Source organism: Xenia sp. Carnegie-2017, unplaced genomic scaffold, assembly GCF_021976095.1.
Source record: "Xenia sp. Carnegie-2017 unplaced genomic scaffold, XeniaSp_v1 HiC_scaffold_22, whole genome shotgun sequence".
Taxonomy (NCBI): Eukaryota; Metazoa; Cnidaria; class Anthozoa; order Malacalcyonacea; family Xeniidae; genus Xenia; species Xenia sp. Carnegie-2017.
In genome coordinates this window covers 12475230-12490995 of record NW_025813485.1, presented here as the reverse complement: position 1 = coordinate 12490995, position 15766 = coordinate 12475230, and the positions used below count along the sequence as shown (strand labels likewise).

Here is a 15766-nt window from a genome sequence, read left to right as displayed (position 1 = left end):
GATATTTACATGGCAAGTATTATGAGTGCGATAGAAACAAGTTTGAATATTTACAATTGGAAAATAGTGTTAAAATGTTGAATTTATTTGTTAAGATCAGGTTTTTGTTTGCGCATGTGTAAGGCTTCTTTAAGTTTTAGAGAAAATTGAGTGTTGGCGGTGTCTAGGATAGTGAAACATGAGCGAGTGTATTTGGATTTGCAGTTAGGATTTTTTAGTAGGTGTTTGTAGATGTATGAGTTTTTGTCGGAAGTTATGTGTTCTCTAATCCTGATGGCTAGATGTCGGGTGGTTTCACCTTGCTTCTGAGATCATATGGAAACATCATTAATAGACTAAATTTGCCAGCTTTCTCATTTATAATCTCATACACTCTCTGATCGAGTGTATTAGATGCAGTTTTCTCAGGTTGATGTATCAGGTTGTTCGAATCCTTCAGGGGGGGAGGTTGTTGTATGGCTTGTTGTAAGTCTTGAAGCTGGAATGGTGGTCCATACACACAAAATGGGTAAGGAATCGTAAATGCCTGGTTGGTTAAGATTGCGAGACAATGAGTATATATATGTACACGATATGTGTAAATGGTAAGGTTAGGTAAACAGAACGCCAAAACATCACCTACTTCACACATTGCATTAAATCGTCAATCTACGATCTAAACTGAAACCAACTCCGGGGCACCAAGGACCTTGTGCACAGAGGTTAGTTATAGCCAATCGAGCCGTACGCTCAACATCGACCACTAGCAGTTTTGGGCGTATTTACCCATTTTTCTTTAACTATTGAGCGAAAGAGAACAAGTTGGTTTTGAATCTGAGAATGTGCAATTCTTTCCATTAGAGTTATTTACTCATTTTTGTTGATAGCTATTTACAATAATGACTTTTTAGAATTTCGTTTATGTCGTCATGTAGGAAAAGTTTGACACAAAAGGGTAGACAGAAACGCAAACGAAAAGGCATGCAAAAAGTGCAAAAATAGATGGACGAAAGGTGAAGAAAAGATCGACACAAAAAGGTAGACAAAACATAGAGAAAAACTTTGATGCAAAATGTATTCAAAAAATCAAACACAAAATTAATGCTTGTTAATATGTTATTTAATAAAAGGTGACATGAAAGACATGCAATTGAAAAAGTGTAGTCTGCATTAGTCGTAAAATCATGTTAAGTCATTTAAACATGTAGCTAATCATGTTCATGAATCATCTAGTCAACTTTCTATCTTACAGTCATGTCAACATTGATACAGGTTAAACTTCTACAGTTGAAAAGCATGTGAAGAGCAAGTGGCTCAGTTCTGAGAGACTTTATCTCACTTTCACAAATAATTGGCGCGAGTCCCGACTTAATTATGATTTTTTCTTAAAAGAAAAGTTTGTCGATACAATGAAGATGCATAACCAACATAGGACACAAACAAAGAAAAAAACGAACAAAAGTAGACACAAACCAAGGAGTTGAAATAACTTGTTAGTTTTAACACAAATAGGACACAGAGGTAGACACAAAACTATGACATGAAGCTAGACAAAAGTTAGACCATGCTAGATGTAGACATGAAGGTAAACACAAAGGTAAACGTGTAGGTAGACAAAAATTGACATAAAGGTGGACAAAAAGATGGTCAAAAGGTAGACACAAAACGTAGACAGAAAAAGTGGACAGGTGTGAGTATATACAGGACATGTAAGAGATATATAGTGACTTGATTCTCTGCTTCAATTTGAAGGACTCTTTAGTTTAGCAATACCAGGCATATAGGATGGACAATGTTTAGTAATTCGATTTTACCAGCGGTTTAAGTGAAACATTTAATGTAACCTCTCGAATCTAACGTCTTTTGTGATTTTGAATTGTCAGATGTCAAGGTGTGGGCAAGATCTTAAGAAGATAATGGACCACACATTAGAACAAGTGCAGACGCTTTATCGAATTCAGTGCTCAAATTGTGTTTAGGCGGCGATATTTCTGAATTCATGAAATATGACAAGGTTTTACTAATGTTTTTTATATGTTTTTAGCTATCCTAAATTTCAGCATTTGTCTTCCTGTTTTTAAAAATGTAGGCGGCTTCCTCTACAGTAACCAAGGAATATGACGCAAGTTGAAACTTATAATTACGACAGTATACTTGCAATTAATAACACATTGACAAACAATTTATTGACCTGCAAGCATGCGCAGTATAGCTAAGAGACAACCGGGCGCACTTAGATTTGGACTATGTACGTATAAATGTACACTGATAGACAATCGAAACTAATGTTGTTAAATTTTCTTTTCGGGACTTTTGCCAATTATTTGTGTTTGGAAATGTATGAAACAAAGCCTTAATGTTTACGACTACCAACCATGCATTTTTAATGATTGTTATCATTCACGTGAATATCTCTTAAAAATTCGGCATGTATAATTCGGCAATTATCAGCATAACAGGTGACCATATTGCAAAGAAAGAACTTTAGCAACCTTTTATTTCATCTATGTAGCGCAAATATATACTTCAAAAACTTTCTTGACTGTCTTTGGAGTTTTTCTCGCTGTTTTTGCAGTTTGGAACCGACTTTGCCGGCTTTTGCAGCATCTACGATACTTGTATGTATGCATTATAGAATCACTCCAGCTTTACATGAGACCTTGCATACGAGCAACGACTGACAATGAATTATTTAAAGTGTTTAAATTTCGCAGTTGTTTTTAGCCAAGCATGCAATAGCAGACAAGTTCATCTATTACAATTAGATTTCGTCATCGTTGCAGGTGGATTAAATATGGTCGAAATGTAAAATTTTACCATTTTTAGTTTCTCGAATGTAAAAAACCGAATTTGCTAGCAAATTTCCTCAACATGAAGTCAGTGTTCAATTTACGGGCAATTTGGAAACGCATAAGTTTTGGAAGGCGAGCGATGCTGACGTTGATGTGGTGTTGTTTCACAACTTACAATTCATACGGTAAAAACGAAATCTTGTTTTGCATCAAATATATTTGTCACAAAAAACTATGTTGTTGCATTAGATGTTCAAGAAAGAGTGATTCGAGTAATGTTGCATGATCGGCCTTTATTCGCCAGAATTAACTTACGCATTGCGACTCAAACACCTGCCGTTTTTGCAAATATTCATAATACAAAAGATGCTCACTGCACTTTAACGAATGAGGGTATCAAACGAAGGCATATTTTAGATATAGCTAGGCTAGATAAAAACTTTCTTAATTGGATCAAACATTCAATAAAAAACCTTTTCTTCCGTGTGTCCTTTCTCCATTAAATAATCCTATCTGCGAGTGGTTATCAACACAATCTTTAAACTTAGCAACGCAGCGTAATTATATATTTGATCGTTTTTTACTTTCAAATCGACAAAGTATGCTATATTCATAAAAAATGGTGCTAGCAATTATGTAGCAATGAACAATAATATAAACCCCGAAATACAAAATAAAAAAAAACACCCACAGACAGTCCGAATGGCTTTTTCTGCAGTTTCTTCGTAATATATTGTGTGATAATGTCTACTTTTTATAAAAAAGAAAACCTTGTCACGAGTAGTAAAGGAGGAATAAAGAACAAGGTTATTTTGACAAATTACAAAGTAAAATATTTTGCTCATTATATTGACATCGTATAATCATAAAATTAGTTTGTTTGAGTAAAATGTGAAAATTTGACGCATCCTTTTAAACATACGTCAATAAAAATTGTGAGGACTTAGTTGTTTCAATGTTTGTGGGGAGGCTCCTTGAAAATCACTTTCAATTTTTTCCAAACCCAAATTACCCAATGCATTTTTGTACATTTTCCATGTCTTGAGAATCACATAACTTGATAACTTTTGGAGGGTGTATGTCTGTCACTGTTACGTTCAGTCGAAAATAATCGCAACTTCAATAAAAAATGAATAGGGAGAATAACATTTTTTCCATCCAATCATTTGCTAAATTAATTACATGTAAGCTAAATTAAAGTTATAGTTTCAAAAAAGGGGTGTATATTTTCTTAGTGTCAAAGGCTTTCTTACTTAGCAAACACCATATACATATATAGCCTAAGACAGATTCAAATAACAGTTAACTTATACGTTTGGATGAGCAGTGAAACCCACCTTAATTACAATTTGCAATCTCGCGCACCAATTCTGTACATGAACCACATCTTAAGAGTTCAAAAGTATATTTTTCTTCTATGCAGGATTTGCCATTTTGCTGAAGACAACAGAGTTGAAAATACGACAGTATTGGTCAGTATTATGATAAAAATAAATTATAACACAGCCATATCTAGTGATATTCTTACAAACATAGCTATGTATATGTAACGAGTAGCACATGGAAGTACAATTTCAGTGAAACACCTAAGGAATCTGTCCGATTAAATAAATATATGAAAGCAAAAAATTGACCTAAATGCTAAATAATAAAACAAATTTTAGGTGTTATCTTTCGGTAGCTCTTTGAGCTTTTCTGTATGTTTAACAAGAGGAAAATTTTTTTGGTTTTGGTTCAAGGGCACGTAATGAGTTTTTTGCCGGTTTACAACCGTTGCAAATCTAAATCTATTAGGGGGGGGAGGTAGGACAACTACGTAGGATGCACGCAAAGTGCAATTTGCATATTTGACTTGACGTCATCGACATTACAATCAATGGGCACTGTTGTTGTTTAGAATTTGGTAGAAAAAAGACTTCTTAATACAGCAATCAAAGAAATCGTGTCAAATGAAAATAAGGTATTTTTACTTATTCTTCTGTTAAAGTGAATCTACATTCAACAATTAAGTGGCACTTAACACAATGCAAAATGAATTGGGTGGAATTTTTTTGTAGTTTTTAAATTTTTTAATAAGACTTGTGGCTGTCTAGACTAAAAAGTACATTCATCATATTGTAACAGACTCCTTATCTTCTAATAAATATATCACAAATGAACAAAATTAGCTAACATGTACTCATTTTTTGTCACTATCAAAACTCACAAGTATCGTGAAGCATTTTCACCAACGAATAGAACGATAACGGATCCTAATGATGACAGTGTGAAAGTTGGAAAGCTCAAGAGTCTGCTTGACAGAGGGATAGACATAATGAATACGGTCGAGACTCGTCTCAAACAAAATGAAGAGAAAGAACGTCTGAAGCTTGGCATATGGGCATTTCTTGAGGAAATACAACATATTCCTTATACAGTCACAACTATCGCTTCGGAGATAAGTACGTTAATTAATACATAACTTGCCTTGAGTACGTTTTGCTGGCATCCAGATTAATCCCAATGAAGCATCGTTGCTAGTGTTGTCTAAAAGCACTCAACCAAATCTGCTTGCCATTAAAACCTAAACAAGGCAAGTCATCTTATAGCACATAGCTACTCTATCTTATGACTTATGTAAGCCTCACAAAGAAATCGTTTGCTTTAGCAATATGAAGTATTTTGAAGTGAGCAATTTCATACTTCGGTAACTTAAAGAGAATATATAATATATTAATCCTAACACGGTTTTTAATATGCGGTCTTTAACTCGCGAGTACAAATCTCTCGTCCAAGTCACATGTTTTTCATGTGCATATTAAAAACCGTGTTAGGATTAATATATTATATATTCTCTGATGATGGCTTTGGAATAAAGTCGAAACACGGTGCCATCCAGTAAACTGGTAACTTACAGTGGGAGGAAATTTCATGGAACAACAATTTCTGTGCTCTTTCAAATTTCATTTGCCATTTTACAGTTGTCGTTTTGTTTTGAAGTGTTTGAAATGAAAAGGCACGATTGTTTGAACGAGAACGGCGTTTATCTTCCCATGAAAGAAACGAAAAATAATCACAGTCTCTGGAGGCAATATGGCGACAGTATCTACGTTCCCTTCTCTTGTCCATCTATTCGTGACGGTATTTAAGAAGATTTAAATGATGTCTTATATCAGCTCAATTGTGTGCCTAAACTTTTCACGTTTCCCTAACATTAATATAAACCTAACACTTAACAAAACGTCGTTTGTTTAGAGGAGCAGATGAGCAAAGCAAGCCAAACGAGGAGCAAATCCAAGTAAGTCGTGTGATTCATGTCAAACAAAATCATTACGAAAAACTTAAAAAGTTTTTTGAGATGTATCTACCAGATATAATTCACGGATATCTAAAACATTTTGCCAGCTAACTCTTTCGCAAAACTTTGAGAAATAAATGAAGCTCATTGTATTCCTCAAGTGACATTTGCGCATGATCATACCACCTTACTACATGAATCAAATGGTTATAAACACAACAAATAACTTTATCTGTCACAATCTCTGACTGTATGAACATATCTCAGGAACTTCAAAATTCAAGAAGAATCACAAAAATTTTATTTTCCTATTAGCAAAGTTTGTTCAAGTTAATCTGACGATAACAAATCAGAAGTTTACAGATGCATCGAATAATCCAAACTCATCCGAATATTTAAGTATGACAGAAAACTTAAGAACTTGGGTAAGTACAAATTGGCGTAGCAACTTTCTAGAAAAAATATTGTGCAAATACCAGGGATGATTAGACGGGATTCGTTAACAAAAATAACATTCTCCTCTCGTGTAGATTGATAAAACTTTGCAGACTATAGAAGGTTACAAGAAAGTCAATAATTTCAGTTACTGGTAAGTATTGGTGGGTTGCAATCATCCCCCTGGGAGTAAGAGAACAATGAAATGCTCGCCATGTTGGATGAAATTTTCATTGCAAATAGGGAAAATCCTTTGTTAAAATCATCCAACATTACGACTATGCTATACCGGATTGCTATCGTAGCAGGTTGAATGTTTTTTATATTAGAAGGCAGTGAAATTGTTCAACGTCAGAAAGACAATTAAATAGACTAAATCTATCAGCTTTATAAGCTTTTACTCCGAAGAGTTAACCCTTTAAAGCAAAAGAAGATATCGTGATGAGCGAATCCAGTATAGTGTAAACGCAGCCTTTTTTGAAGCTCGCAACCCAAAAATATATGTAAACTGGCGATTTGTTCTACTGCTCGTTGAAAGCTCAAAAACAGTATCACAAAGCCAACCTTTGAATTTATGAGCAAATCTAGAATTTAAATATGACGCATGTTGAATCTGCTTCAGGAATGGGAGTGATGCAGCCAGATTTTACGTGGAAATCGATGCATCGATTGCAAATGCAGCTAGTCAAATTAAAATGAAGCTGTTGAATGGCATCAGAAATAAGCAAACGGGTGCATTCGTGTTTGACCAAAGTTCTTTGGACACAAGCGAAATCATGTTTGGTCTGTATTTTAAAAATGAATTAATTATATGCATGTTTGGACATCATTGACGAAAAATAATGAGCCTCAATTGAACTTTCCCTTTAAAATGTATTTTTTGATCCTTCTCCAATATCTTAGAGAATAAATACGAATGGAGAATACATATACTGTTGCCTTTATGTTTTTAATACAGATCCTATCCCAAACAGCAGAAGCATCCCCGCACTTTTAGCACGGGGTACTCAATTGTAAAGAAAATGCGATCCAATGAATGGTTATGAATTTATTTAGATTGCCCAAAATATTTTACTGACGATAAAGGAATCTTTTCGTCGCCAATCTTAAATGGTTTGTATCCAAAGAACAAGGATTGTTCCTGGGACATCCAGGTGGATGAAAATCACACCATTGTTGTACAGTTCGTGAAATTCGATTTGGAAAATGACAAGAATTGCAAATACGATTTTGTAGCAATTTACGATGGGGATAAATTTTTGAGATACTGTGGCAACAGCACGCCACCTAAGTCGTTCCCAGCTCACAGCTACCCATTCAACTCGTCCAATAATTCCATCAAAGTTCGTTTTAAGACGGACGATAATATTGAGCATCTCGGGTTCACATCAATATGGTATAAGGTTTTAAAATGTAAGTAAATTGTGAAGGGAAATGGAAAATATTTCCACCACTGGCAACCAATACAGTTGATTGTACACTAATCACTTTAAACTACCTTGCAAATAATGGGGTTTTTTCTTATAATCAATGCGCACATAATTATTTGTATGTCACTGATTTAGAAAAAGCGAAATAGCGATTTGAATGTGTTTTAGATGGGCTTCGGATGCCAAAATTTCTGTCTCAGAATACGACAACGCTATTATCTATCTATAATCCATGGTCAGAGAGAAAAAACGCTGCTATTCCTATGAGTAAGGCATCGACCTGCTCTAAAAGTTTGTAAGTAAACTTCTGCCAAAACCTATGTGAAATATTTTAAATAGATTGCTATAGTTAAATGTAAACTGAATTTCTCAGGCGACAATTAATGTCATATGACATAATAAACGTCTATCCACCATAAAGTACTTTTGACTAAGCCATTGTAAAATATTTTGATGTATTTCCTAAGGAAAGACGAGAGTTGCTACTTTTTGACAAACAAAGTGTTATAACTCGAATTATTTCAATCTTCATAAATCGTCGAATGGAAATAACGCCATCCAATCCGATAGTGCTAAATTTCGAACATATATTGGTAAGTTCTTCGAAATCGTGGAATTTGGTAATACTGCAGTACATATTTTAAATATCTCTCAGTTTTGAACAGCATTGCTAATACTTTGCCAGCCGGAATTCTTTATAGAATTGGAAATAAAATAGTACTGAAGTCATGTGTGCAGGGTAGAAATTGGAAGGGGAGGGGAGGGGCTGGGCTCATATTCATACAATATCGTCATTGCTTACAATGGATTATAACATACATAAAAGAATATGAGCCCTTCCAATTATTGATCTCAAGAATATCAATATGTATGGCTTTTTTTTAATATCTCATTGTCTATTGCGCATGCAATCTACACAAAGTAGAACTTAGTAGTTTTCATTGCGTTTTAAAACTGATTACAATCGTTGTACTTTTTTTCAGGATGAGAACTTATTTCCACGTTCATACATATTACGAAAAACATGCGTTGCATGGGACCAAAGAACAGGGTGAGGAAAAATAATTTTTGCGAACTTATAAATCACAGCGAGAGTGCATTGTTTGTCTATAGTTGATACAGAGTGTCCGATTCTCACTCAAAGGACATCGGATGTTTTTACCATATTTGGTCAATGACGTTTTGTTTTTATATAGTACTTGGACAAGACGAGGTTGTACGACAAGATCAAGCAATCTCACGCACACCACGTGCGAATGCCAGGTCACTGGTATATTTGCTGTGCTAGGTGAAGAAGAGGTAAAAGTGTTTTAGACCGTCTAACGTTTACTTTATACAGCTACATGTCATAATATAATGTATATCTTAATATTTGTACAGAAACAAACCTATTGCGATGTTGTATAAATAACAACAACGTATGAATACGATAACAGAATATATAAAGATGTTATCATTTTTACAAAATAATTATGAACGCGATCTGCCTTTTCATTCATTTCGATCATGTTTCACGATACCCAGTCTACACTGCAGTAATGTTTTTACTTCCTCCTCCCCCTCCCCCGCGAACCTTTTTTCCCTCAGCGAAAAACTCCCGATATTCGTTCATTGTACTAAAAGACCGTAAGAGGACAAAACAGAATGTTCAGGGATAATTTTTGAAATATTCCTTTTTGTAGAGAACAGAAAAAGTTCTGAATATCAAAGCCAATGTTTACTTCGGCCTTTCTGTCTTCGTGATTCTCATCTGTTCAACTATTTACTCTTTGGCTACCCAAGAGTAAGTTTGTTGCAGTTACCTTGTTTATCATTGATTTAATTATTAAATCTTGATTTAGATTGCTTAACTTGTTATTCATGTCGGTTTAACTGCCAATGACGGCTTAAACACAGGATCGATAGAGAAAAAATACTGTAAATGCACACAGACATCTAGCTCCAATAGTTTTCACATACTTGCAGAGAGCAACAAAATATATCCATCTTAGAAAAATGTGTGACTGAAAGTGGAATCATTTTTATTCATTGAACCTATTTTGATAGTCTCTAGTTGCATTTGCAGCATCCGTTTCCTCAAATTATATCAAACGTTGCAGGAAAAAAACGACCGGTGAATTGTTTCATCTGTTTGAGGCCATTATTTGCTGTATCCTCGTGGCAATCTTTTTGATCGGTGCTCACGTTTCAGCAGAGAAGGTAATCGAACGGAGAATATATAACTATCATATTGCTGGCAGATAACACCAGCATCAGTTCTTTGTATAATACTAAGTAATATCAGTACTTAAGAGTAACATGAAAAACTGTCTTGTTTGATTTTTTCACAAATATTGAGTTAAACATGGACCTGTTCTTAATGTTTCATATCATAAGAAATATAGTACTTTGGTTGGAATAATACATGCAAAGTAAAATCAGTTAGAGTAACACTATGTATTATCATTACTAAGAGTAATATACTTTTAATCGACAGCAATTCAAATCTTCGTGTATTTAAATAACATCTACACACGCTTGAGCTAGTAATTTCTCGTGTTCAAGCTCTTGAATTTCACTCGTTTTTTATTGGTTGTATAGGAGTTATGTGGATTTCTTGCATTTTTCTTATATTACTTGCTGCTATCTCAGTTTACATGGATGCTACTTACTGTTTTCTGGATACAAAATTTGCTGAAGAAATTTCTTCTTAAAACGATTCGAATCAAAATTGTCTACTTCCTGATAGGATGGGGTGAGTTATTCAACGAGAATATGTCCCAATGAGAACGGCAACACCTTCAGCAGCACGATAGACACCAAATAAATCTTTACGAACAGAATAAGGGCAATCATTAAAAATGGCATGCATGCCAGTCTGATAGTTTTTTTTAAACATGTTCGTAGGAGGTCCATTGCTAATTGCGGGTATCGCTGGGAGAGTTGATGTTGACAAGAAAGGCTATGAAAACAACGTGTAAGTAATCTTTTAGTAAAAGTTAAAAGGCATACTTACCCTTCATATGCATTTCAGTAAAGAAGAGTAACGGACTAAAACCATTGGGTTAGATATATAGGTATAATATAGCAAGGGTATTAGAATGTACGAAGTGTAGTAGTATAGGCATTCAGGCATTGGAGTAAAAGAATATAGGAGTATATAGGAGTTTTTATGAAGTGCTACCTGAAACGCAGGTTGAATTCCAAGTTATAAAGTTTCTATATATTAAAGCGTGAGTTTTTCATCACTCAAAGAGGTTTAGATCTGTTTGTAGTTCGTTACAAAGGGATCATCCAGCCTCCTCTTAAGCTTCACATTTTAAATAACACATCCGTCCCAATGCAAAATTAGACTAGCGCAAACGAGTAGAAATTTTTTGCATCGCTACAGATAGTTTATCCCACTAGAACCCTTTCAAAATCTGCGGCATTAGCAATTGCGTTTAATTTCGATAGAACAGTCGAGTTGCCAACAATGAAAGATTATATGTTATTTTAATTAGTTGCTGGTCTTCAACGGCAGACATTGGGTCTGTCTGGAGTTACGGAGCTCCGGTATTTGTAATTTTTCTTGTGAGTATAAATTGGCTGCATCTTCAGAATCACTGTGTATTACAATACTTAGCTTCATACAACAATCCACAAATGGATCACAGAAGACCATTTCAATTGACTTTGAAAGTGCAATATATCATTGATTTGACATTCAACGGTCTCAATCAGTCCAGGACACAGAGACAATTGCCCTCTACCTCTCCCTGGATATATTTTATCGTACCAGTATGCCTTTATACTGAAACATTGCAAGAGATTGTGCAAGAAATGTGATTGTTAAAATGCACTTATACGTACACGCTTGAAATTCTTTCTGGAGTTTTATAATTACAATCACACTAACATCTTTGCTTTCATTTGACTAGGTAAATGCCATAATTTTATTCAGTCTTCTACTTCCAATATGCAAAGACCAGTTTCACCATAACAAGCTGAGGTGAGCTTGGCACTTAAAACTTCCATTAAAATGACATTTAGCGGAACAAAATAGAAATAAGAACAAATAAGTGGATTTCTTTTTGTACATTAAGATTTGTTCCGCACGCGCAACACAATCCGACCAAAAAACTTCCCAAATTACAATTTTCGATTCTTGCTAGCCTTTCTGCAAAGCTCAAATTAATGATCTTCAATGATTTTCAATTAACCTCTCTTCTTGGAGCACTTTGAATTCGTAAAAACATAACATTGAAAAGATAAATTCTTTTTTAGGCCAAGAATTGCTAAAGAAATCCTGATCATGACCTCATCCATCTCCACATGGTGTTTTGGTGTAAAATTTGTAATGGATAATTCCTTTCACTCTCAGTACTTTTTCTGCACCGTTCTCATTATACAGGTATAGGTGTAGTCCTCTCAAATCAAAATATGCACGTTAGCGCAAATTATATTTGACTGAAGTAATTCGGCACCAGTAACATTTCTTGTAATATTCTGGTACAAAGAAGGTTCGTTAAAACGATATAGGTCACTTCAGCCAAAAATCATTATTTTGAGAAAAACTATAAAAAGCTGAATTAATATTATGGAGACTTAAAATGACCACTTTAAGGAGATAGTTGTGGATAGCATTGCATTTCCTTCAGATATTCCTGCACAACAGATTACATCATGTAGTCGAGCAGTTGATCTTACAATAGTATAGGCCCATTCACACGATCCGATTTGTTGAATCCGATTTTGTCGGATCTTAAAAAACGGATCGTGTGAACACATATAAAGTGAGCTCCGACAGTCGGATCCGTCAATCTAAAAAAATGGATAGAAATAGAGCGTGCTCTATTTTCATCCGACAAGATCAGAGAAAGCCGACTAGTCAAATTACATAGATTTGAAAAAGACTTGGAAACAAGAACAAAAATACGAAAAATATATCGATAAATGTACTGTATAACACAAATGTCTGCTACCACAATTATAAATATGTAAATGAATATAAATATCAACAAAATTATCGGACCGTCTGAACAAGCAACCGAAATTCGAAACTGAAACAATCGGATCCGACAAATCGGACCGTGTGAACGGAGGGGCCTTAAGACTCATGTTGACCGCAAATCCCTGCATGCGACAAAAACCAATCTTTTCATAACAATTAAAGTGCTTCTTGTACCAGCAAACTTGGTTTCATTCAACGTTTCTTCATTATATGCTAGGGAGCTGTTACTATGAATGTGAGTCATGAGGTATGTGAATGATTTTTGTATATTTTTGAAAACTATGTTTTGAAGCTAAAGTTTATAAACAAACCTTTATCACCACAAATAAATCTTCATTTTATGCAAATCAACATTTGCAGACTTTAGTAAACTGAACTACAACAGTCCATTGCATACTTTAGACTACTAAACTACACCAATCCAATGCCTACTTAAGTCTATTGAACTACAATACTCCATTGCATACTTTAAACAACTGAACTACAACAATTCAATACATACTTTAGTCATCTGAACTACAACAATCCATTAATTGCAAGCATTAGTCAACTGAATTACAACATTACAACACTTTATTGCATACTTTACTCTATTGAATTACAACACTCTAAACCATACATTAGACAAATGAATTTCAACACTTCATTGCATACTTTAGTCAACTGAACTTCCACATTTCATTGTATACTTTACTCTGCTGAATTATAACACCTCTTTGCATACTTTAATCAACTGAGCTACAAACTTCATTGTATATTTAGCTACTGAATTACAACATTTCATTATTACATTAGTCAACTGAACTACAGCACTTCATTTCATATTTTAGCCAACCGAGTTCTTCAAAAGGGAAACACCAAAACGAGAAGATGTCAAGGAAGAACAAGATGAAGAAACAGAAGAAGATATGAGCGTCAAAGTGACAGAAAAAACAGACGCAGAAATAACCGAAAAAACAGACGTAGAAAATGTAAGTGTGCCCTCCATACCTCAAAATTTCCTCTTGAAATTCATAAAGAAGCCCAAATTTTTAGCTAGGCCCAACCGAATTTCTTCGTCCTTGATTTTTACACATACTTCACAAAGCTGGCGATGTCACTGCCTCCACCCCCTTATAATCGGCACCCCTTTGCATGATGCCCAGAGGCCATTGTTCACTGGATACTGAAATCGGAATATATAGGGACTCTGTTGTAACTATCTACAAAATTTTACTTCCAGTGGATAGAGCAATCTATGTTTCATAAAGCCAGAAACATAGTTAGCGCTTTCCAATAGGATAAGCTACGATCCAGCTTTTGACTTTATGTATAACTAATACGATGAAAAACTGGCTCAAAAATGGCAAAGTCGAAAATCACTATCCATTGACGAGCTCTATAGGTTTCTTGCAACAGACATCAGCTGAAAAAATGTCGTGTGTTCTGAGGTTATAATGACTACGTATAAGGGTGTTCTCTTTTTCCAGGAACAGCCCCGTATGATGGTAAAGACGTTAAGAAACTTAAAAATCTACAAAGAAAACGGAGTTTTTGTTATCGAAGCTTAAACATTACAAATCATCCAATCAAACAATAATAACTGCGACAAAAATGTTTCACAAGCGTCCATTCTTCACGTCAACCGAACTGGTACAGTAGCCAATTTTTACCCAGACAGATTATTGATGAAAGATTATAGTGGTATAACTAGGAATTTAGCTGTCAACAACAGACGTTGCACTGAAGTAAATCAAGAAATTAATCTACACAAATAGCTAGCTACATTGCCACATAGCTACCGAAAATATTTAAACAAAGGGACGTCGGAAGATCGATAGTCACAATAGTGGAGGAGGAGGGTTTTTCATGCACATGTATTTTTTTGAAACAATTGTTTTCCTACAGATTATGACATTCAAACATTAATACACCAATCCCTCTATGCTACGTCCATGTTTAAAGAGATGAACACATAGAAAGCATTTTTTACAGACATCTTAGCTGCACGTGACAATTAGTTTCCAGTCCTCCGGAAGCACGTATGGTAGCACAAATAAAACAAATGAACGGAGACAGGATAAAGTCATTTTAAATTTAATTTTTAATCTTAAATTCGTATTCGTTTTCTTGTGTATGTATTGTGTTTATTTACTTATGCACTGCCAACACGTTGTGTTGTTGATTTTTGTTACTGTCAACCATTCATTTTATTCCAAAGCCATCATCAGAGAATATATATATAATATATTAATATATTCTATATATCAACCATTCATGAAGCAGAGCTATAGAAGCCGAAAGTTACCACTTTGGTAAGAGCACCGAAAAATGCTGATGTCCGCGGTTTTATAGCTGCCGGTCTTTTACTATTGCAAAACGAAAGCCCGACTTACATAAAGAAGTTCTTATAAGAAATAATTTACACTAGCTAAATAGTAGATTTGAATGTGGATTTGTATAATTAAGACGACAAAAAAATATGAACATATGGTGTATCATTGTAGCAGTTAAACCAAGCTAATAAAAAGGGTGGTATGACTCGTGAAATGATAATAATGCCACCTTCGAAAACGAGCGTTATTTCTGTACTTTATGTACCACATAGGAAATGAACGATTTTTGAGTTAACGTCACACGGCTTCGTTAACTTACATACGTAAGTGCTATGGTTCGCGGGAACCATAGATTTTTGTAGAAGTCATTAAAGTATTTTTATGTATGATGGTGGAAAACATTTTAAGTCAAGACATGTCAAAACAATCTAAACGATATATTAAATAAATAAACGGACAAAATCGCCTACGGACATTCACGTTAATGTTCTGACTCACTATAGATATTTACGAAATAAAAAGATGTTTACTGTGTTTGCACAGCCTTATGCAAACTGAGGAGACCT

General features: G+C 34.6%; 1 protein-coding gene across 1 annotated transcript; it reads left to right on the top strand.

Moving 5' to 3' along the window:
- The first annotated feature begins 8092 nt into the window (after positions 1-8092).
- On the top strand, positions 8093-15673 carry LOC124446425 (adhesion G-protein coupled receptor D1-like). The gene is made up of 14 exons (XM_046997275.1): positions 8093-8208; positions 8381-8506; positions 8897-8964; positions 9110-9212; positions 9596-9696; positions 10013-10112; positions 10494-10647; positions 10800-10869; positions 11396-11465; positions 11813-11883; positions 12159-12285; positions 13103-13132; positions 13716-13856; positions 14355-15673. Exons 2-14 carry the CDS (start codon positions 8456-8458, stop codon positions 14433-14435), a joined length of 1167 nt encoding a protein of 388 aa, XP_046853231.1. The 5' UTR covers positions 8093-8208; positions 8381-8455; the 3' UTR covers positions 14436-15673.
- Positions 15674-15766: the final 93 nt, after the last annotated feature.

Bases quoted from the DNA above. Each gene is read 5' to 3' on its own strand.
- LOC124446425 (XM_046997275.1), top strand. From the start codon at position 8,456: ATGGAAATAACGCCATCCAATCCGATAGTGCTAAATTTCGAACATATA. The intron at 11,466-11,812 runs GTGAGTATAAAT...TCATTTGACTAG, and splicing joins CGGTATTTGTAATTTTTCTT to GTAAATGCCATAATTTTATT. The intron at 11,884-12,158 runs GTGAGCTTGGCA...ATTCTTTTTTAG, and splicing joins TTTCACCATAACAAGCTGAG to GCCAAGAATTGCTAAAGAAA.